The sequence below is a fragment of the Tachyglossus aculeatus genome (assembly GCF_015852505.1).
Source record: "Tachyglossus aculeatus isolate mTacAcu1 chromosome 12 unlocalized genomic scaffold, mTacAcu1.pri SUPER_6_unloc_1, whole genome shotgun sequence".
Taxonomy (NCBI): domain Eukaryota; kingdom Metazoa; phylum Chordata; class Mammalia; order Monotremata; family Tachyglossidae; genus Tachyglossus; species Tachyglossus aculeatus.
In genome coordinates, this window is record NW_024044828.1 from 22,392,799 (window position 1) to 22,414,448 (window position 21,650).

Consider the following 21,650-nt stretch of genomic DNA (forward strand, 5'->3'; position numbering starts at 1 on the left):
CCCTCTGCTCATGACCTTCTCATTGCCTGGAATTCCCTCCCCCTTCAAACCTTCCAGGTCATAGCTCTCCCCATCTTCAAAGCCCTTCTAAAATGATATCTTCTTGAGGAGGTCTTCCCCAATTAATTGCTAGGCTCCCTAGGTAACTCTTCTGCACCACCTATCCACTTGTGTACTCACAACCCCTAACAATTATGAACTTACCTTAATGCCCTACTAGGTAGCCCCTTTGCCTTCTTCATTCTGTATTTTTAGTGTCTGTCTTCCTCCACTAGATTGTAACATCCCTGAAGACAGGGATTGTGCCCATTTCTATTTTACACTCTTGAGAACATATAACTGTGAGTCCCATCTGGGACAGGAACTGTATCCAACCTGATTAACTTATTTCTACTCCAGTACTTAGAACAAAGCTTGACACAAAATAAGAACTTAGTATGATAACTATAATAATAATAACATAACCAGTGCACTCTCCTGAGAGCATACTAAAATGCAATAGGTGCTTAATAAATACTAGTAATTTATTGATGAATACTCTGAATTTTAACCATCAACACCCATACTGTTCACTGCCTACCGAATTTCTTCATTTTTCTTAACAAAAATGCAGAGATTTCTCTGGGAAGAGTCAGGTTGGGAGACGTCACAGAAACCTACTCTGATCTCTCACTGTAATGCACACAGAGGCAGGTCTCAAGACTCTCTCCCTCAGCCTGGTCAAGGCTGTCTTCACCCCCCCATTCCAAGGCATAGATATCAGGCCTTAGGAAGACAGTGGGTGAAGACAGTGTACAACATGACCAGAGCCTTGTTTATTGTGTAGCGATTGAATGACCCAGGTAGACGGCCCCACACAGATGACCGTGACTACGGTGATGTGGGCATATAACACGGACCAAACCTTTGTCGTGCTAGCTGGAGAGCCGTTCTGCAAGATGACCAAGATGACTGCAAATGACATGACCAAGAAAAGAAAGGAACTCAGGGAGAGAAGCCTGCTGTCTGTGACCATCAACAAATTGACCATTGGGGTGTCCCACAGGTCAGTTTAGTTAGAGAGTCACAGAAAGAGTGGTCCACCTTACTGGAGTCCCAGAAGGGCTGGTTGGTGGAGAAGGCCCTGCTGGCTGGCCAAGTGGGTAAGTCCCAAGCTCCAGCAGATGATCACCAGCAGGACCCAGGCCCACTGGCTCATGAAACCCCAGTGGCTGCACTGAGCCCAGGGTCCAAATGAAATCGGAAACAAGTGGCCTAGTGATATAATGATCTGGTTCTGTCCTCATGTCTGGATAGCCAGAAAAACAGCAGGCAGGTAGCTATGGAAGTAGCTTTGGGAGACACACAGCTGCATCAAAATCTACAGGAAATGCTGGAGTTTCCTACTCTGGACAGCAGCAGAGCAGGCAAGTGGCCAATGGGTAGGAATAGACGTTTCTTTTAGATGAAAAGGCCATGAAATCTCCCAAAATGGGCACAAACAGCAGGTGAGTGAAAAGGAATTTTAACCAGAAGCTCAAAAGGTGGACGAGGGGCAAAGACAAAGGAAAAACAAGCTCTTGTGGGCAGTTATCCTTCACCAGATTGCCCCACATCACATCCCACACCACACCCCTGTCCCCTCCCCATCCTCATTTCAGTCCTGGCCATGTGGAAAGGGAGGTAGCAGTTTGGGCATCAGCTGGTGTCTGAGAGGCCCAATTCAGGAGCCCATGTTGGCAGACAAGGTAAGGGGCTGAGATGGGGGCTCCCACATTGGTGTGTGCACACTGCAAAGTGCACAAGAAATTCTCTGAAAAACACACTCATGGATACGCTTTTGCCTTTGCCTGCCTCATCTTGGAATTGCAGAACATGCTTCAACACTGCCACCCCTAACATGGCAGAAGCATCACCTGCCAGAGGTCTCTCTCTCTCCCCTAGGGCCCCTCCCCACTAGACCCATATTCTCCTTCTGATGGTGGTAGCCCAGAAGAAGACCCACTTATTGTTGTATTGTACTCTCCCAAGTGCTTAGTACAGTGTTCTGCACACAGTAAGCGCTCTATAAATACGATTGAGTGAATGAATGAATAAATAGAGTTTTGGCTGAGGAATCCCCTTTAGGTTAAGAGAGTCAACAGACTGGGGATTGGCAGCCATTGCTGATGGGTCAGAGAGAGTATGGGCTACTTTGTTTCCTTCCTCAGAGCCATGAAACGCTTTGCAGTCACAGCCTGAATACCCTCTCCCAACCCTTTGAGTGGGTGGGCAATGAGCCTAAACCCTACCAAGGGAAGGTCTTCCTCCCCAGAGACCCCTGGCAGGGCTTTGAGCTGAAATGGTGAGAACTCAGCTTCTTCAGAGCTGCCTTCATGTCCTTGTTCCTTAGCGTGTAGATGATGGGATTCAGGATAGGGGTGGCCACGGTGTAGAACACGGCCAGTACCTTGTCCACAGGGTAGGTGGTGAAGGGCCACAGGTAGATGAAGACGCACGGGCCGAAGAACAGGACCACCACGGTGATGTGAGCAGAGAGGGTAGCACGGGCCTTGGCCATGCTGGCAGCAGACCGCCGCCGCCAGACAGAGCCCAGGATGACCGTGTAGGAGGCCAGTAGGAGGACAAAGCAACTGGTGGAAATGAGGCCAGCGTCAGCAATGATGAACAGCCCCAGTACGTAGGTGTCCACACAGGCCAGCTTGGTCACCCGAGGGAGGTCACAGAAGAAGCTATCCACCACGTTGGGTCCGCAGAAAGGCAGGTTGACGGTGAAGGCCAGCTGGCTGGAGGAATGTATGAAGCCGATGACCCACGAGATCAATGACAGCCCCACACATTTCCGCCAACTCATGATGGTCACGTAGTGGAGGGGCTGGCAGATGGCCACGTAGCGGTCATAAGCCATGGCCACTAGGAAAACCTGCTCGCTGCCAGTGAAGAGGTGGACAAAGAAGATCTGTGTGATGCACCCATTGTACGAGATGGTCTTGGGCTCTGAGAGGAAGTCAACGATCATCTTGGGGGTAGCAAAGGAGGCCTGGCACACGTCGATGAAGGAGAGGTTGGCCAGCAGGAAGTACATGGGAGAATGTAGGTGGGGGTCGGAGGCCACGGCCAGGATGACAAGGAGGTTGCCCAGCACGATGGCCAAGTAGAACGCAGAGAAGATCACAAAGAAGGTCAGCTGCACCTCGCGGGAACTCGTAAGTCCCAGCAGCACAAACTCGGTCACCATAGATGTATTCGTTCCGTTCATCACTGGCCTTGCCGTTTGTCCTGAGATTGCCCCAAAGAGAAGAGAGGGTCAGAAAGGGGCCCCGGGGGTAGGTTTCCCGGTGAACTCACAATGAAGAGTGAGTTCATTCATTCAATCGTATTTATTGAGCACTTACTGTGTGCAGAGCACTGTATTTAGCGCTTGGGAAGTACAAGTTGGCAACATATAGAGACGGTCCCTACCCAACAGCGGGCTCACAGTCTAGAAGGGGAGACAGACAACAAAACAAAACATATTAACAAAATAAAATAAATAGAATAAATATGTACAAGTAAAATAAGTAAATAAATAGAGTAATAAATATGTACAAACATATATACGTATATACAAGTGCTGTGGGGAGGGGAAGGAGGTAAGGTGGGGAGGATGGGGGGTGGGGGAGGGGGAGAGGAAGGAGGGGGCTAAGTCTGGGAAGGCCTCCTGGAGGAGGTGAGCTTTGTAGGGAGGAAGAGAGCTAGCTTGGCGGATGTGTGAAGGGAGGGCATTCCAGGCCAGGGGGAGGACGTGGGCAGGGGGTCAACGGCGGGACAGGAGAGAACGAGGCATAATGAGGAGGTTAGCGTCAGAGGAGCAGAGGGTGCGGGCTGGGCTGTAGGAGGAAAGAAGGGAGGTGAGGTAGGAGGGGGTGAGGTGATGGAGAGCCTTGAAGGTTAAGACTGTGAGGCTGTATGTGGGACAGAGACTGTGTCCAACCTGATTATTTTGGATCTACCCCAGTTCTTAGCTCCGTGTAAGCACTATAAGTGCTTAAATACCATAAGAAAAAAAATAGTGGTGGAGCTGGGCTTAGAGCCTAGGTGTTCTAACTCCAAGACACCTGCTCTCTCCACTAGGTCATGTTGTTTCTCATGTGTGACAATTCATGTTTTCCAATGAGAAGAGGAAAAAAAGTAGTATAAAAGGACATGCTGTGACACATTTTACACGGTAATATTAAATGAAAATGTTTTGGGTTATCTAATCTCACTGTTTTGGGGGGCTCATCCCATCTATTCAGCCACCACTTAAAGTCTTATTGAAGGCACATCTCCTTCAAGAGGTCTTCCCTGAATAAAGCCCACCTTTTCTCTTCTCCACTCCCTTCTACGCTGCCTTGGAACTGGGATTGGCTCCCTCTCGTCAGCCTTCCCTGAAACCCACAATATTTATTCATTCATTCATTCACTCGTATACATTGAGCGCTTACTTTGTGCAAAGCACTGTACTAAGCGCTTGGGAGAGAACAATACAACAACAAGCAGACACATTTCCTGCCCACAACGAGCTCAGTTGCATATCCGTAATTTATTTATTTATATCAATGTCTGCCTCCCCCTCTAGATTATAAACTTCTTGTGGGCAGAAAACATGTCTTCCACTCTGTTATATTGTACTCTCCCAAGAGCTTAGTACAATGCTCTGCACAGAGTAAAAGCTCAATAAATATGATTGATCGATGGATTGATTGGTGAGTCTTCCTGCCCACAGATCTGAATTTGCTGAGCTCAGCCACCAGCCCCGAGCGCTTTTCTCCTCTTGAGAAGCAGTGTTGCTCAATGGAAAGAGCCCGGGCTTGAAAGTCTGAGGTCATGGGTTCAAATCCCGACTCTGCCAATAGTCTGCTGTGTGACTTTGGTCAACACTTAACTGCTCTGGGCCTCAGTTACCTCATCTGTAAAAAGGGAATTAAGACTGTGAGCCCCACGTGGGACAACCTGAACACCTTGTATCCTCCTCAGCGCTTAGAACAGTGCTTTGCACATAGTAAGAGCTTAACAAATGTTATTATTATTATTATTATTATTATTATTATTATTATTATTATTACTCTCCCAACTCTCCAAGAAGCTCCGTCTACTCACCTATCCCTATTCAGCTTCTGCCTCTCTTGTCTCTGCCATCTCCCTGGGGATCAGCTCATCCAAATGACCCTCTTTCCTAATACCCCAGACCAATTTAACCAGGACTCCCTGATTACCCTGCACTTACCCTTGAAACCTCCTGGACTATAAGTCAGGAGGAGTAGAGATTTAATGCCACATCCAGGTCAAAATCCGGGCTATCTCTGTCTGGAGAGAGCCAATGACTTAAAAGTACCATCGGGTGAACTGAGGTAATCTCTGCCATCCCGACTGGCTCCTCCATAGACTTGCCCTCCTCCAATGCCCCCTCCTCACCCAAAGTATCAGGTTTGGGGAAGTTAATGTCCTTCCCCAAATCCCAGAAAGGCATCTGCTGAGGCCAACAGTCTGCCATTCTATCCTAATAGAAGGGTATAATCAATCCTTAATTTGACCATCCTTATCCGGATGAATTCCTGTTACTCCCTGCTTCAGACGCATTCTTCCTCCTGTTTCCTCAGCTTGTATATCATTTCTGCCTGGGACCCCACTGTGCTTACAATCCCTTCCACCCACCTCGCCCGCCCTGCTGCCTCTCCTTCTTGGACACGGTAGTCCTCTTTACCTCGGTCTCCCCGCCGCCCCGAGCCCAGCCCCAACCGGATCCTGGCACACGGGATAAGAGCCGCTCCCACGGTTCCCCCCCAACCCCCCGGCGCTGCTGCCTTTTCCCCCATCATCATCAATCGTATTTATTGAGCGCTTACTGTGTGCAGAGCACTGTACTAAGCGCTTGGGAAGTACAAGTTGGCAACATATAGAGACAGTCCCTACCCAACAGTGGGCTCACAGTCTGGAAGGGGGAGACAGAGAACAAAACCAAACATATTAACAAAATAAAATAAATAGAATAGATATGTACAAGTAAAATAAATAAATAAATAAATAAATAGAGTAATAAATATGTACAAACATATATATATATATATATATACAGCTGCCGTGGGGAAGGGAAGGAGGTAAGATGAGGGGGAGGATGGGGAGAGGAAGGAGGGGGCTCAGTCTGGGAAGGCCTCCTGGAGGAGGTGAGCTCTCAGTAGGGCCTTGAAGGGAGGAAGAGAGCTAGCTTGGCGGATGGGCAGAGGGAGGGCATTCCAGGCCCGGGGGATGACGTGGGCCGGGGGTCGATGGCGGGACAGGCGAGAACGAGGTACGGTGAGGAGATTAGCGGCAGAGGAGCGGAGGGTGCGGGGTGGGCTGTAGAAGCAGAGAAGGGAGGTGCGGTAGGAGGGGGCGAGGTGATGGAGAGCCTTGAAGCCCAGGGTGAGGAGTTTCTGCCTGATGCACAGATTGATTGGTAGCCACTGGAGATTTTTGAGGAGGGGAGTAACATGCCCAGAGCGTTTCTGGACAAAGACAATCCGGGCAGCAGCATGAAGTATGGATTGAAGTGGGGAGAGACACGAGGATGGGAGAACAGAGAGAAGGCTGATGCAGTAGTCCAAACGGGATAGGATGAGAGCTTGAATGAGAAGGGTAGCGGTGTGGATGGAGAGGAAAGGGCGGATCTTGGCAATGTAGGGCGGATCTTGGCAGACCCTGTCCCCCCGACTCCGGAACTCGGACGGTGGGCCGGTAAGAAAAGAGCAGCAGGGGAGACCCTGCTCCAAGCGTCTTTCCCTCCCCGGCTGTTTCGCAGACCCGTCGTGTCCGGACCCAGGGTCTGACCCAGGAGATGTCTCCTGGAGGTCCTCTCCCCCCAATTCATTCATTCATTCATTCATTCAATCATTTAATCGTACTTATTGAGCGCTTATTGTGTGGAGAGCACTGTACTTAGCGCTTAGAAAGTACAACACAACAATGAAGAGACAGTCCCTGCCCACAACGGGCTTACAGTCTACAGGGGGAATAGTCTAAAGTGTTGGGGGGGGGACGACCCCCAAGTCAGTTTCAGAGCCGCGAGCACATGCAAACACACACACACACACACACACACACACACACACATCTTTAGTGACCCAAAAAGTGCTTCCTCCTCCCGGACTGTGGAGATACTCTCCCTTGCTGGACAGAGCAGGTCTGTCCCCTCGCCAAACTGCCCCGGGAACGGCAGGAAGAGCTTCCCCCATCTCCAACAGGGCCTGAAGTCAGAGTCGCTATATCCCCGTCCCTCCTCCCCAACCCTTCGCGCCCCCTCTCTCCGTCCTGTAGTGCTAACCCCCTCTGCCATCTCCTGCCCCCACCCCGGACGTCTTCCAGGCCTGTGGTGCTAGTCCCGCACCGCCTTCCCACCCCCAGTGAGCCCCTCAGCTCCAGGTATCGCGGACAGGCAAAGACTGTCCGCTGAAACAGGCAATTAATTACTGTCCAGGCCTGTGGCCGGAGCCCCTGCAGTCTGGCCCCGCCCTCGGTCCGGGTTCGGTCCAATCTCCGACGCTAATTCCGCCAGGGGCTGAAACCTGCTGAACGCCAGGGAGACGAGCTGTCAGTAGCCCCGATGTGGTCACTAGAAATATCACGGAGCCAGGGAGCCACCTGGGTCTTTCGCCTATGCCATATTTCCCAAGAAACGTTTTCTGGACAGAGGCTCTTCGGTGATGATCAGAAAAAATATAGGCGAAAGCAACTCCAAAACTTTTTGCCTAACTTCAATAATAAAATTCAATAATTACCTCTTCAAAATTGTTTGGTTTATTAGACCCGAAAGGGCCAGCCCGTGTTTACGTCCGGACGTAGGGGCTGGAGGTCAGCATCAGTCTCTGGCCGCACTCGTGCCCGTAGTTTCGCCGTCAGGTCCGTCCGCTTCCAGGGTCAAATCCACGCACATTCACCTTCACGGACACCTATCGTTTTCATCTGAAAAATTCATGTCTTCCTTACCCCGCCTCTGTTGGTTTTTCCCTGATTTCAGATCTCTGAATCATCTTCCTCCTCTAGAACCTCCCCCGTATGCTCACCCCTCGACCACCGGCCCCAATCTCCTCCTCCCTGGGCACCAACACTAATAGTTCCTGTTAGAAATTAGAATAGTGTTTGTGCTCACATTATCACCAGTTAATTCATAAAATTCTGTCCCCCCAGGAACTCTGCCCACTCCTGTCTCTCGGCTGACCACTCTACCCTTACCTTTCCCAGGGGTTGCTACAACATCTCTGAACTCGGACTCTCGTGCCCCTCCAAATTAGCCTTTAGGGGAGCCAAGCTTCGCTGATTTCTTGTCTTCTGCTTCGCTGCCTGGGTCTCTGTCCCCACCCTGTCTTTTCCGGATCCCCTCTCTCCCCCACCTACTTTTTCCAAAGCCCATTGGGGTGGGAGGAGTCGTCACGACGTCAGGACCCCGGCGGCTCCCACCAGCTGCAGGGCAGGACGGGCCTCAGACGAGAGTTATATCAACTCCTTCCCGCAGCCGCTGATTCCACTGGGCCTTAGTGACCGAGCCACGTCCTGGGTCCCATAGGGGTCGGCCTGGAGTCTCTGTGCCAGAAGAGTAATTACAGGAGTTACAGTAATTACAGAGAAGCAGCATGGTTCAGTGGAAAGAGCATGGGCTCGGGAGTCAGAGGTTAAGTGTTCTAATCCCGGCTCTGCCGCTTGTCAGCTGTGTGACTTTGGGCAAGTTACTTAATTTCTCTGTGCCTCAATTACCTCATCTGTAAAATGGGTATTACGACTGTGAGCCCCACGTGGGACAACCTGATCACCTTGTATCCCCCCAGCGCTTAGAACAGTGCTTCACACATAGTAAGCACTAAACAAATGCTATTATTATTATTATTATTAACTACCACAAATCAGCAGGACAAACTTCCACTTCTAGACTGAAAACTCCTTTTGGGCAGGAATCATGTCTATCAACTCTATTGTATTGTACTTTCCCAAGTGCAGTGTGATTTAGTGTAAAAAGCACACTATTAGAAGCAGCGTGGCTCAGTGGAAAGAGCCGGGCTTTGGAGTCAGAGGTCAGGGGTTCAAATCCCGGCTCTGCCACCTGTCAGCTGTGTGACTTTGGGCGAGCCACTTACCTTCTCTGTGCCTCAGTGACCTCATCTGTAAAATGGGGGTTAAGACTGTGAGCCCCCCGTGGGACAACCTGATCACCTTGTAACCTCCCTAGCGCTTAGAACAGTGCTTTGCACATAGTAAGCACTTAATAAATGCCATCATCATCATCATCATGGTCCTAGGAGTCAGAGGACCTGGGTTCTAATTCCAGCTCCCCCACTTTTCTACTGTATGACCTCGTGTAAGTCACTTAACTTCTCTGGCGTACATTGACCTTCATGGTGACCCTGTCTTATTTCAGTCACAACAAGGTGGATAGCTGTTTGGATTTTTTTGGTTTGCTTTTTAATGGTATTTGAAAGGACATACTAAGTGCCAAGCACTGTACTTAGCAACAGATAATTAATAATTATAGTACTTATGGTACTGTGTGCCAAGCACTGTTTCTCATCTTGCTCACCTCCTACACTGTCAGCCTGCTCACCTTCAGGGGCTGATCAGGAGCTGGTTTGGGCAAGGCACCATCCACCAGCTAGGTCCACGGCATGGAGGTCACTCTCTTCTCCATGTTGTGTGTTTTTATCTATGCGTGGCCATCCAGCAGATTCTCCGCAGACAAGGTCTTCTCGGTATTCTACACTGTCTTAACACCCCTCCCGAACCCCTTCACCTATACGGTGAGGAACCAGAAGGTACAGGAGCCATATGGAGGCTGAGGAGAGAACGTGTAAGCTTCCAATGAACATGGCCTCGCAGGCAGGCTTCCCTAGAACTCAGAGCAAAACTCTTCTCGGCTGCACAATGCTCCAGGGTGATTACTGCCAAACGTGACACATGACACCCGACCTTGCTTCTTCTTCTCAAACCCGGCAGGGGGTGTCAACGGGAGGGTAAAGGTTGAGGGGGTGGTGATCCTGCAAGGGAAAAGATGTGAGAAAGAAAACACAGAACGGTTTTAAAATAGTGGAATAAACCTCCAGCAGTGGGAGACAGGGTCTCTTCTTGGAAAGACTGTTGGAGTCATGGTGGAGCTCCGACTAACCTCTGAGCACAGGTGGGAGAAGAGTGGGCAGGAAAGGGAAAAACCGCTTCCTGATGGTGGTAGCACTGGTCCCGGAAATGCTAGTGTGATCTGTTTTCCTTGATGTACTGATTGCCTGTTTTCTAGGATGGAATGCTGGTCTGGGGCCTGTTAGTTGCAGCCCTAGCCTGGCTCAAGTTTTGGGGCCCCACCCAGCCCGGCCCAACAAAGCCCTGTCTATGCCAGTCAAGTCCAGCCCAGCCCACAACGCCCAGCCCATCCCAGTCCTGCCCATCATCATCATCATCATCATCAATCGTATTTATTGAGCGCTTACTATGTGCAGAGCACTGTACTAAGCGCTTGGAAAGTACAAATTGGCAACATATAGAGACAGTCCCTACCCAACAGTGGGCTCACAGTCTAAAAGGGGGAGACAGAGAACAAAACCAAACATACTAACAAAATAAAATAAATAGAATAGATATGTACAAGTAAAATAAATAAATAAATAAATAGAGTAATAAATATGTACAAACATATATACATATATACAGGTGCTGTGGGGAAGGGAAGGAGGTAAGATGGGGGGCATGGAGAGGGGGACGAGGAGGAGAGGAAGGAAGAGGCTCAGTCTGGGAAGGCCTCCTGGAGGAGGTGAGCTCTCAGTAGGGCCTTGAAGGGAGGAAGAGAGCTAGCTTGGCGGATGGGCAGAGGGAGGGCATTCCAGTCCCGGGGGATGACGTGGGCCGGGGGTCGATGGCGGGACAGGCGAGAACGAGGTACGGTGAGGAGATTAGCGGCGGAGGAGCGGAGGGTGTGGGCTGGGCTGTAGAAGGAGTGAAGGGAGGTGAGGTTGGAGGGGGCGAGGTGATGGACAGCCTTGAAGCCCAGGGTGAGGAGTTTCTGCCTGATGCGCAGATTGATTGGTAGCCACTGGAGATTTTTGAGGAAAGGAGTAATATGCCCAGAGCGTTTCTGGACAAAGATAATCCGGGCAGCAGCATTAAGTATGGATTGAAGTGGAGAGAGACACGAGGATGGGAGATCAGAGAGAAGGCTGATGCAGTAGTCCAGACGGGATAGGATGAGAGCTTGAATGAGCAGGGTAGCGGTATGAATGGAGAGGAAAGGGCAGATCTTGGCAATGTTGCGGAGCTGAGACCGGCAGGTTTCGGTGACGGCTTGGATGTGAGGGGTGAATGAGAGAGCGGAGTCGAGGATGACACCAAGGTTGCGGGCTTGTGAGAAGGGAAGGATGGTAGTGCCGTCAACAGAGATGGGAAAGTCAGGGAGAGGGCAAGATTTGGGAGGGAAGACAAGGAGTTCAGTCTTCGACATGTTGAGCTTTAGGTGGCGGGCAGACATCCAGATGGAGATGTCCTGAAGGCAGGAGGAGATGCGAGCCTGGAGAGAGGGGGAGAGAGCAGGGGCAGAGATGTAGATCTGGGTGTCATCAGCGTAGAGATGATAGTTGAAGCCGTGGGAGCGAATGAGGTCACCAAGGGAGTGCGTGTAGATCGAACCCATCCCCACCCATAGCCCCATGCAGACCCACCCCCAGGCATTGCCGTGGTGACATGCAGTTGCCATGATTTCCTGGGCCGTTGGTCTAATTCAAGCTGGATCCCAAGATGCTCTGGGATTTAGTCTCAGGGAAACAAGTACCCTGTTCAGCAATGGGTTTGGGGAGATTTACAGCCTGCTTCAAAGGGCTCCTTCATACATGGGTCATCCTACGTGAATAATGGGACAGTGTCGATGATGGTGAGCACCTGCATGGCCAAGAGGAAAGAGCATGGGCCTGGGAATCAGAGGATTCCTATTCTGCCACTTTGTGACTTTAGGCAAGTTATTTTTACTTCTTGGTGCCTCAGTTTCCTCATCCACAAAATGGGGATTCGATATGTTCCCTCTCCATATACTGTGAGCCCAGTGGGGGACAGGGACTGTGCCTAATCTGATTATCTTGTATGTACCCCAGTGCTAGGTACATAATAAGCATAATAACAAATGCCACTATTACTATTATTATTATGGTACTCTCTGAAACCCACTAGCACAGCTACAGAGAAACAGAGTTCCATGGATAAAATTGGTCATTTTCTGGTTACCTGTGGTAAAATATTGAATCTCACCTATCTTGTCAGCTGCTCCTGCTAATGAATTGAGAGCAAAATCAAATCAGAATCAAAGTCAGGAACCATGTCCCCAGACTCCAAGAACTCAAAGTGCAGCCAGATTGGAGTAGAGGGCAATGACAAGTTCAGAGTGACCAGTTACCTCCATCTTAATAATAATGGTACTTGTTAAGTGCTTACTATGTGCTAAGCACTGCAGTAGATACAGGGACTGTACCGACCTGCTTATCTTGTTCAACATAGGGGTTACACTCTGAATAATAAGGAGAATAGGTTGTGACTCCCCATTTTACAGATGAAGAAACTGAAGCATAGTGAAGTTAATTCCATGACTTGCCTAAGGTTGTGGGGAAGATAAGTATAATAACAGGATTATAACTCAAGTCCTGCGACTCCGCAGCCTGTGCTCTATCCACTAGACCACGCTGCTTCTAGGCCATATGTCCTTGCTTCAAAGAGAAGCCATCTAGGACAAGGTGGTTTATTAGGTCAGACACGAGCGATGTAAGCTGCCTGAACGGGAGACAGACTTGTGTCTGGCGCTGAGTGAGTGTGGGCAGAATCTGTACCTCTCATTCCCCCGGGGCAAGCAGCTTTATTTACTATTTCTTTCAAGGTTAGGGAGACTGAGGCCATCTGGCCTGAACAGTGCAGTTCCTGGGGGTTTAGTTTTAATACCTAAGGCCTGTGGACAAGAGGGAGAGCTGGAGAAGGGACAGGCTGGGGAAGTGGACAGGGGAGGGTCAGGGTGGGCTGGTCCCCAGGGGGCAGAGGAGTGTGGTCCAAGGGAGATCGTGGTGCACCCAGGTCCCAACGGGTCTTCTCCCAACCATTCATCCCACCTGAAGAGAATGAGGGGAGAAACAGAGGCAGAAACCACATTTTTAGCAATCAGTTGAGACACCCAAGAGCACGTTCAATCAGTGTCTTGGGGAAGTGGAGTGGAGAGGAAAGGTTGATGACCCTGTCATCACCATTGTTCTTCATTCCTTCAGGCTGATTAAGAGGGTCAGCATCAACTGGACTGCCATGAGTCTGGTGGGCCCCAGTAATGCTTGTAAGCAGCAATCCAGTGTCATTCAGGAGTCACAATAGGCTGTCTGGTGAGAAGAAGCCCTCAAGGGCTGTGGAGCCAGGCAAGTGGGGAGCTGTGTCTCCCAGACCGGGGACCAGGGGAGATTTTATGACCAGACCCTGGCTCCCCCTTCTTTTTTTCCCCAAAAGAACACAGGACATTCAGGAGAGCAGCGTGTTTTATTTCATCCCAGAACTGCTACAGTAGCCAGCTCCACACCATCAATGTCCAATAAAGGGACTATTTCCCTTGATATTCTTCTGAAACAGCCATCACTCAGCACTTCCTGAAGCCACTGCGAGCAGGATTTCGGGGCCTAGGATTAGGCCAGGAACCTGGTTGCAGACACCATCAGCAAGTCAATTATCTGTGTCAGGGAAGGAAAGAAGGAAGGACAGAAAGAAGAAACAGAGAGAGGATACAAGAATACTTGCAAATCTGAACTCATCTTCTGTCCCAAATCCTCTCCTCCATTTAATTTTCCCAGAGTTAACATCACCACCATCTCTGAAGAACGCAACCTTGGCATGAACCTCAACACCTCCCTATCTTTCAATCGCTGTACTGGTTCTGTTGCTAAATCCTGTCGGCTTTTCCTTCCCAACTCTTTCAGAATCTACTCCTTCCTCTCCATCCAAACAGCCACCACCCTGGTCCAGAAGCTTATCACATCCCATCTTGACGACTGCATCAGCATCCTCATTCATCTCCCTGGCTCCTGTCTCTCCCCTTTCCAGTCAGTCCACATCTAACTCCACTATCCCAAATACATCTCTAAAATATTGTTCAGTACACATTTTCCCATGCCTTAGAAACTCCGATGGTTGCCCATTCCTCTGCATATCAAACAGAAACTCCTGAGCATTGACTTTAAAACACTCAATTGATTTTTAAGTTCTGTCTCTTCTCACACTTACACACCAGCTTGCACTCCTCTTTCTCCTCAGGTTAATCTACTCAGGGTTCCTTCCTCCTGTCTCTCTTACCATTGACCCTCTGCTCATGACCTTCTCACTGCCTGGAATTCCCTCCCCATTCAAACTTTCCTGGTCATAGCTCTCCCTATCTTTAAAGCCCTTCTAAAATGATATCTTCTTTAGGGGGTCTTCCCCAATTAATTGCTAGTCTCCCTAGGTAACCCTTCCGCACCACCTATCCACTTGTGCACTCACAACTCCTAACAATTATGAACATACCTTAATGCCCTACTAGATAGCCCCTTTGCCTTCTTCATTCTGTATTTTTAGTGTCTGTCTTCCTCCACCAGATTGTAACCTCCTTGAAGACAGGGATTGTGCCTATTTCTATTGTACACTCTTGAGAACACATAACTGTGAGTCCCATCTGGGACAGGAACTGTATCCAACCTGATTAACTTATTTCTACTCCATTACTTAGAACAATGCTTGACACAGAATAAGAGCTTAGTGTGATAACTATAATAATAATAACATAACTAGTGCACTCTCCTGAGAGCATACTAAAATGCAATAGGTGCTCAATAAATACTAGTAATTTATTGATGAATACTCTGAGTTTTAACCATCAACACCCATACTGTTCACTGCCTAACGAATTTCTTCATTCTTCTTAACAAAAATACAGAGATTTCTCTGGGAAGAGTCAGGTTGGGAGAAGTAACAGAAGCCTACTCTGACCTCTCACTGCAATGCACACAGAGGCAGGTCTCTGGAATCTCTCCCTCAGCATGGTCAAGGCCACCTTCACCTCCCCGTTCCAAGGTGTAGATATCAGGACTTAGGAAGACAGTGGGTGAAGACAGTGTACAACATATAATAATAATAATAACATTTATTAAACGCTTACTATGTGCAGAGCACTGTTAGCGCTGGGGAGGTTACAGGGTGATCAGGTGGTCCCACGGGAGGCTCACACTCTTAATCCCCATTTTACAGATGAGGTAACTGAGGCACAGAGAAGTTAAATGACTTGCCCAAAGTCATAAAGCTGGTAATTGGTGGAGCCAGGATTTGAACCCATGACCTCTGACTCCAAAGCCTGTGCTCTTTCCACTGAGCCACGCTGCTTCTAACATGACCAGAGCCTTGTTTATTGTTTAGCGACCGAATGACCCAGGTAGACGGCCCCACACAGATGACCGTGAATATGGCGATGTGGGCATATAACATGGACCGCACCTTCGTTATGCTAGCTGGAGAGCTGTTCTGAAAGATGATCGAGATGACTGCAAATGACATGACCAAGTAAAGAAAGGAACTCAGGGAGAAAAGACTGCTGTCTGTGGCCATCAACAAATTGACTACTGAGGTGTCCCCACAGGCCAGCTTAGTCATCAGAGAGTCACAGAAAGAGTGGTCCACCATACTGGGGTCCCAGAAGGGCTGGTTGGTGGAGAAGGCCCTGCTGGCTGGCCAAGTGGGTAAGCCCCAAGCTCCAGCAGATGATCACCAGCAGGTCCCAGCCTCACTGGCTCATGAAACCCCAGTGCTGCACTGAGCCCAGGGTCCAGACGAAATCGGCAACAAGTGACCTAGTGGTATAATGATATGGTTCTGTCCTCATGTCTGGATAGCCAGAAAAACAGCAGGCAGGTAGCTACGGAGGTAGCTTTGGGAGACACACAGCTGCATCAAAATCCACAGGAAATGCTGGGGTTTTCTACTTTGGACAGCGGCAGAGCAGGCAAGTGGCCAAGGTTTGGGACTAGATGTTTCTCTTAGCCAGAAAGGTCATGAAATCTCCCAAAATGGGCACAAGTAGCAGGTGAGTGAAAAGGAATTTTAACCAGAAGCTCAAAAGGTGGGCGAGGGGCAAAGACAAAAGGAAAACAAGCTCTTGTGGACATTTATCCTCCAGCAGATTGCCCCACATCACATCCCACACCACACCCCTGTCCCCTCCCCATCCTCATTTCAGTACTGCCCATGTGGAGAGGCAGCATTCGGGCAGCCACTGGTGTCTGAAAGGGCAAATTCAGGAGCCCATGTTGGCAGACAAGGTAAGGGGCTGAGTTGGGGGCTCCAGCCTTGGTGTGTGCACCCTGCAAAGTGTGCAAGAAATTCTCTGAAAAACATACTCATGAATATGCTTTCGCCTTTGCCTCCCTCATCTTGGAATTGCAGAATATTTTTCAACACTGCCACCCCCAACATGGCAGAAGCATCACCTGCAAGAGGTCTCTCTCTCCCCTAGGGCAGGGTTCCTCCCCACTAGACCCAAACTGTCTTTCTGGTGGCTTCCCAAGTGGTAGCCCAGAGGGAGACCCGCTTATTGTTGTACTGTACTCTCCCAAGTGCTTAGTACAGTGTCCTCCACAAAGTAAGCACTCAATAAATACGATTGAGTGAATGAATGAATAAATAGAGTCTTGGCTGAGGAAGCCCCTTTAGGATAAGAGGGTCAACAGACTGGGGATTGGCAGCCATTGCTGATGGGTCAGAGAAAGTATGGGCTACTTTGCTTCCTTCCTCAGAGCCATGAAATGCTTTGTAGTCACAGCCTGAATACCCTCTCCCAACCATTTGAGTGGGTGGGCAATGAGCCTAAACCCTACCAAGGGAAGGTCTTCCTCCCCCGAGACCCCTGGCAGGCCTTTGAGCTGAAATGGTGAGAACTCAGCTTCTTCAGAGCTGCCTTCATGTCCTTGTTCCTTAGCGTGTAGATGATGGGATTCAGGATAGGGGTGGCCACGGTGTAGAACACGGCCAGTACCTTGTCCACAGGGTAGGTGGTGAAGGGCCACAGGTAGATGAAGACGCACGGACCGAAGAACAGGACCACCACGGTGATGTGAGCAGAGAGGGTAGCACGGGCCTTGGCCATGCTGGCAGCAGACCGCCGCCGCCAGACAGAGCCCAGGATGACCGTGTAGGAGAACAGCAGGAGGACAAAGCAACTGGTGGAAAGGAGGCCAGAGTCAGCAATGATGAACAGCCCCAGTATGTAGGAGTCCACACAGGCCAGCTTGGTTACCCGAGGGAGGTCACATAAGAAGCTATCCACCACGTTGGGTCCGCAGAAAGGCAGGGTGATGGTGAAGGCCAGCTGGCTGGAGGAATGTATGAAGCCGATGACCCACGAGATCAAGGACAGCCCGACGCACTTCCGCCAACTCATGATGGTCATGTAGTGGAGGGGCTGGCAGATGGCCACGTAGCGGTCATAAGCCATGGCCACTAGGAAAACCTGCTCGCTGCCAGTGAAGAGGTGGAGGAAGAAGATCTGTGTGATGCACCCATTGTACGAGATGGTCTTGGGCTCCGAGAGGAAGTCGACGATCATCTTGGGGGTGGCAAAGGAGGCCTGGCACAAGTCGATGAAGGAGAGGTTGGCCAGCAGGAAGTACATGGGCGAATGCAGGCGGGGGTCAGAGGCCACGGCCAGGATGACAAGGAGGTTGCCCAGCACGATGGCCAAGTAGAACACAGAGAAGATCACAAAGAAGGTCAGCTGCACCTCGCGGGAACTGGTGAGTCCCAGCAGCACAAACATGGTCACCATAGATGTGTTAGTTCCGTCCATCACTGGCCTTGCTGTAGTCCTGAGATTGTCCCAAAGAGAAAAGAGGGTCAGACAGGGGCCCCGGGGGTAGGTTTCCCGGTGAACTTACAATGAAGAATGAGTTCAAAGCCTTACTGAAGGTACATCTCCTCCAAGAGGCCTTCCCTGACTAAGCCCTCCTTTCTTCTTCTCCACTCCCTTCTGCGCTGCCTTTGCACCGGGATTTGCTCCCTCCAGTCAGCCTTCCCTCAGCCCCGCAACATTTATTCATTCATTCATTCATTCATTTATTCATTCGTATATAATGAGTGTTTACTTTGTGCAAAGCACTGTACTAAGAGCTTGGGAGAGAACAGTACAGCAACAAGCAGACATATTTTCCCGCCCACAACGAGCCAGGTTACATATCCGTAATTTATTTATTTATGTCAAAGTCTGTCTCCCCCTCTAGATTATAAACTCCTTGCGGGCAGGAAACGTGTTTTCCACTCTGTTATATTGTACTCTCCCAAGTGCTCAGTACAATGCTCTGCACAGAGTAAGAACTCAATAAATATAATCGATGGATTGATTGGTGACTCTTCCTGCCCACAGATCTGAATTTCCTGAGCTCAGCCACCTGCCACTGCCTGCTTTTCTTCTCCCAAGTCTCCAAGAAGTGCCATCCACCCACCTCTCCCTATTCAGCTTCTGCCTCTCTTGTCTCTGCCATGTTCCTGGGGGCAGCTCATCCAAATGATCCTCTTCCCTAATACCCCAGAAAAACTTAACCAGGACCCCCTGATTACCCTGCCCTTGCCCTTGAAACTTCCTGGACCATGAGTCAGGAGGAGTAGAGATTTTACCCCACATCCAGGCCAAACTACGGGCTACCTTGGTCTGGAGAGAACCAATGACTTAAAAGTACCGCCGGGTGAACTGAGGTAATCTCTGCCATCCCGGCTGGCTTCTCCATAGCCCTGCCCTCCTCCAGTGTCCCCTCCTCAAACAAAGCATCAGGCTTGGGGAAATTAATGTCCTTCCCCAAATCCTAGGAATGCATCTGCTGGGGCCAACAATCTGCCATTCTATACTGACACATGGGTATAATCGGGCCTTGATTTGACCATTTTTATCCAAACGAATTCCTGTTACTCCTTGCTACCACCGTCTTCTTCCTCCTGTTTCCTCAGTTTGTATATCATTTCTGCCTGGGACCCAACTCTGTTGACAATTCCTCTCATCCACCCCGCCCGTCCTGCTGCCCCTCCTTCTCGGCCACGGTTGTCCTCTTTACCTCGGTCTCCCCGCCGGTCCGAGCCCAGCCCTGACCGGACCTTGGCGCACGCGATAAAAGTCGCTCCCACGGTTTTCCCCTCCGCCGCGGCGCTGCTGCCCTTTCCCCAAGACCCTGCCCCCCCCCTCCTCCAGAACTCGGACAGTGGGCAGGTAAGAAAAGGGCAACAGGGGAGACCCTGTTCCAAGTTTCTTACCCTCCCCCGCTGTTTCGCAGACCCGCCGTGGCCGGACCCGGGGTCTGACCCAGGAGATATCGTTTGGAGGTCCCCTCCCCACCATTCATTCATTCATTCAATAAATCGTATTTACTGAGCGCTTGCCGTGTGCAGCGCACTGTACTAAGCGCTTGAAAAGTACAATACAACAATGAAGAGACAATCCCTGCCCACAACGGATTTACAGTCTACAGGGGGGATAGTCTAAAATGGGGTGGGGGACCCCCAGAGTCACTTTCAGAGCCGCGAATGCATAAACACACACACACACACACACACACACACACACACACACACACACATCTTTAGTGACCCAAAAAGTGCTTCCTCCTCCCGGACTGTGGAGATACTCTCCCTTGCTGGACAGAGCAGGTCTGCCACCTCGCCAAACAGCCCCGGGAACGGCAGAAAGAGCTTCTCCCATCTCCAACAGGGCCTGAAGTCAGAGTCGCTATATCCCTCTCCCTCCTCCCCAAGCCTTCCCGCCCCCTCCCTCCGTCCCGTAGTGCTAGCCCCCTCTGCCATCTCCTGCCCCCACCCCCGGGCGTCTTCCAGGCCTGTAGTGCTAGTCCCCCACCGCCTTCTCGCCCCCAGTGAGCCCCTCAGCTCCAGGTATCACGGACAGGCAAAGACTGTCCGCTGAAACAAGCAATTAATTACTGCCCAGGCCTGTGTCCGGAGCCCCTGCAGTCTGTCCCCGCCCTCGGGCCGGGGTCGGTCCAATCTCCCACCCTAATTCCGCCGGGGGCTGAAGCCTTCTGAGAGCCAGGGCGACGAGCTGTCAGTAATCCCGATGTGGTCACTAGAAATATCACGGAGCCAGGGAGCCACCTGGGTCTTTCGCCCATGTCATATTTCCCAAGAAACGTTTTCTGGACAGAGGCTGTTCGGTGATGATCAGAAAAAATAAAGGAGAAAGCAACTCCAAAACTTTTTGCCTAACTTCAATAATAAAATTCAATAATTACCTCTTCAAAATTGTTTGGTTTATTAGACCCGAAAGGGCCAGTCCGTGTTTACGACCGGACGTAGGGGCTGGCGGTCAACATCAGCCTCCGGCCGCACTCGTGCCCGTAGTTTCGCCGTCAGGACCGTCCGCTTCCAGAGCCAAAGCCACGCACATTCACCTTCACGTACACCTATCTTTTTCATCTGAAAAATCCATGTCTTCCTTACCCCGTCTCTGTTGGTTTTTCCCTGATTTCAGGTCTCTGAATCATCTTCCTACTCTAGAACCTCCCCCCTACGCTCACCCCTCGACCACCGGCTCCATTCTCTTCCTCCCTGGGCACCAACACTAATAATTCCTGTTAGAAATTAGAATAGTGTTCGTGCCCACGTTATCACGAGTTAATTCATAAAACTCTGTCCCCCCAGGAGCTCTGCCCACTCCTGTCTCTCGGCTGGTACCCCTCTACCCCCATCTGTCCCAGGGGTTACTACAACTTCTCAGAACTCGGACTCTCGTGCCCCTGCAAATTCGCCTTCTGGGGTCCCAAATTCCGCTGGTTTCTTGTCTTCTGCTTCGCTGCCTAGGTCTCCGTCCCCACCCCGCCTTTTCCGGATCTCTCTTTCCCCCACCTACTTTTTCCGAAGCCCACTGGGGAGGGAGGAGTAGTCATTCCAAGCCAGGACCCCCGTGGCTCCCCACCAGCTGCAGGGCAGGACGAGCCTCAGATGAGAGTTATATCAACTCCTTCCCACAGCCGCTGATTCCACTGGGCCTTAGTGACCGAGCCACGTCCAGGGTCCCACAGGGGTCGGCCTGGAGTCTCTGTGCCAGAGGAGTAATTACAGGAGTTACAGTAATTACAGAGAAGCAGCGTGGCTCATTGGAAAGAGCATGGGCTTGGGAGTCAGAGGTAATGGGTTCTAATCCCGGCTCTGCCACTTGTCAGCTGTGTGACTTTGGGTAAATCACTTAACTTCTCTGTGCCTCAGTTACCTCAACTGTAAAATGGGGATTAAGACTGTGAGCCCCACGTGGGACAACCTGATTACCTTGTATCACCCCCAGCGCTTAGAACAGTGGTTAGAACATGTCCAAGACTGAACTTCTTATCTTCCCTCCCAAACCCTGCTCTCTCCCTGACTTTCCCATCACTGTTGAAGGCACTACCATCCTTTCCGTCTCACAAGCCCGCAACCTTGTTGTCATCCTCGACTCTGCTCTTTCGTTCACCCCTCACATCCAATCCATCACCAAAACCTGCCGGTCTCACCTCCGCAACATTGCCAAGATCAGCCCTTTCCTCTCCATCCAAACCGCTGCCCTGCTCGTTCAGGTTCTCATCCTATCCCGTCTGGATTACTGTATAAGCCTCCTCTCCTATCGCCCATCCTCCTGTCTCTCC

General features: G+C 50.4%; 2 protein-coding genes across 3 annotated transcripts in view; both read right to left on the bottom strand.

Annotated features, from left to right (window-relative positions):
• Nucleotides 1-21,650, bottom strand: part of LOC119920907 (olfactory receptor 4K5-like) — a 38,336-nt gene that overhangs the window by 814 nt on the left and 15,872 nt on the right. The window contains exon 1 of one of the 2 annotated variants that reach the window (XM_038741136.1): nucleotides 2,429-3,238. The exons of the other annotated variant lie outside the window; for it this stretch is intronic. Within the exon in view, the coding sequence (XP_038597064.1) occupies nucleotides 2,429-3,238 (810 nt within the window). Of the gene's footprint in view, nucleotides 1-2,428; nucleotides 3,239-21,650 lie in introns of those variants that run through there. 2 annotated transcript variants of the gene reach the window in all.
• LOC119920738 (olfactory receptor 4K15-like) lies at nucleotides 16,853-17,824 on the bottom strand. Its single transcript, XM_038740889.1, has one exon. It carries the CDS (start codon nucleotides 17,822-17,824, stop codon nucleotides 16,853-16,855), a length of 972 nt encoding a protein of 323 aa, XP_038596817.1.

Excerpts from the sequence above, each read along its gene's own strand:
- LOC119920738 (XM_038740889.1), bottom strand. The coding sequence starts at position 17,824 with ATGGACGGAACTAACACATCTATGGTGACCATGTTTGTGCTGCTGGGA.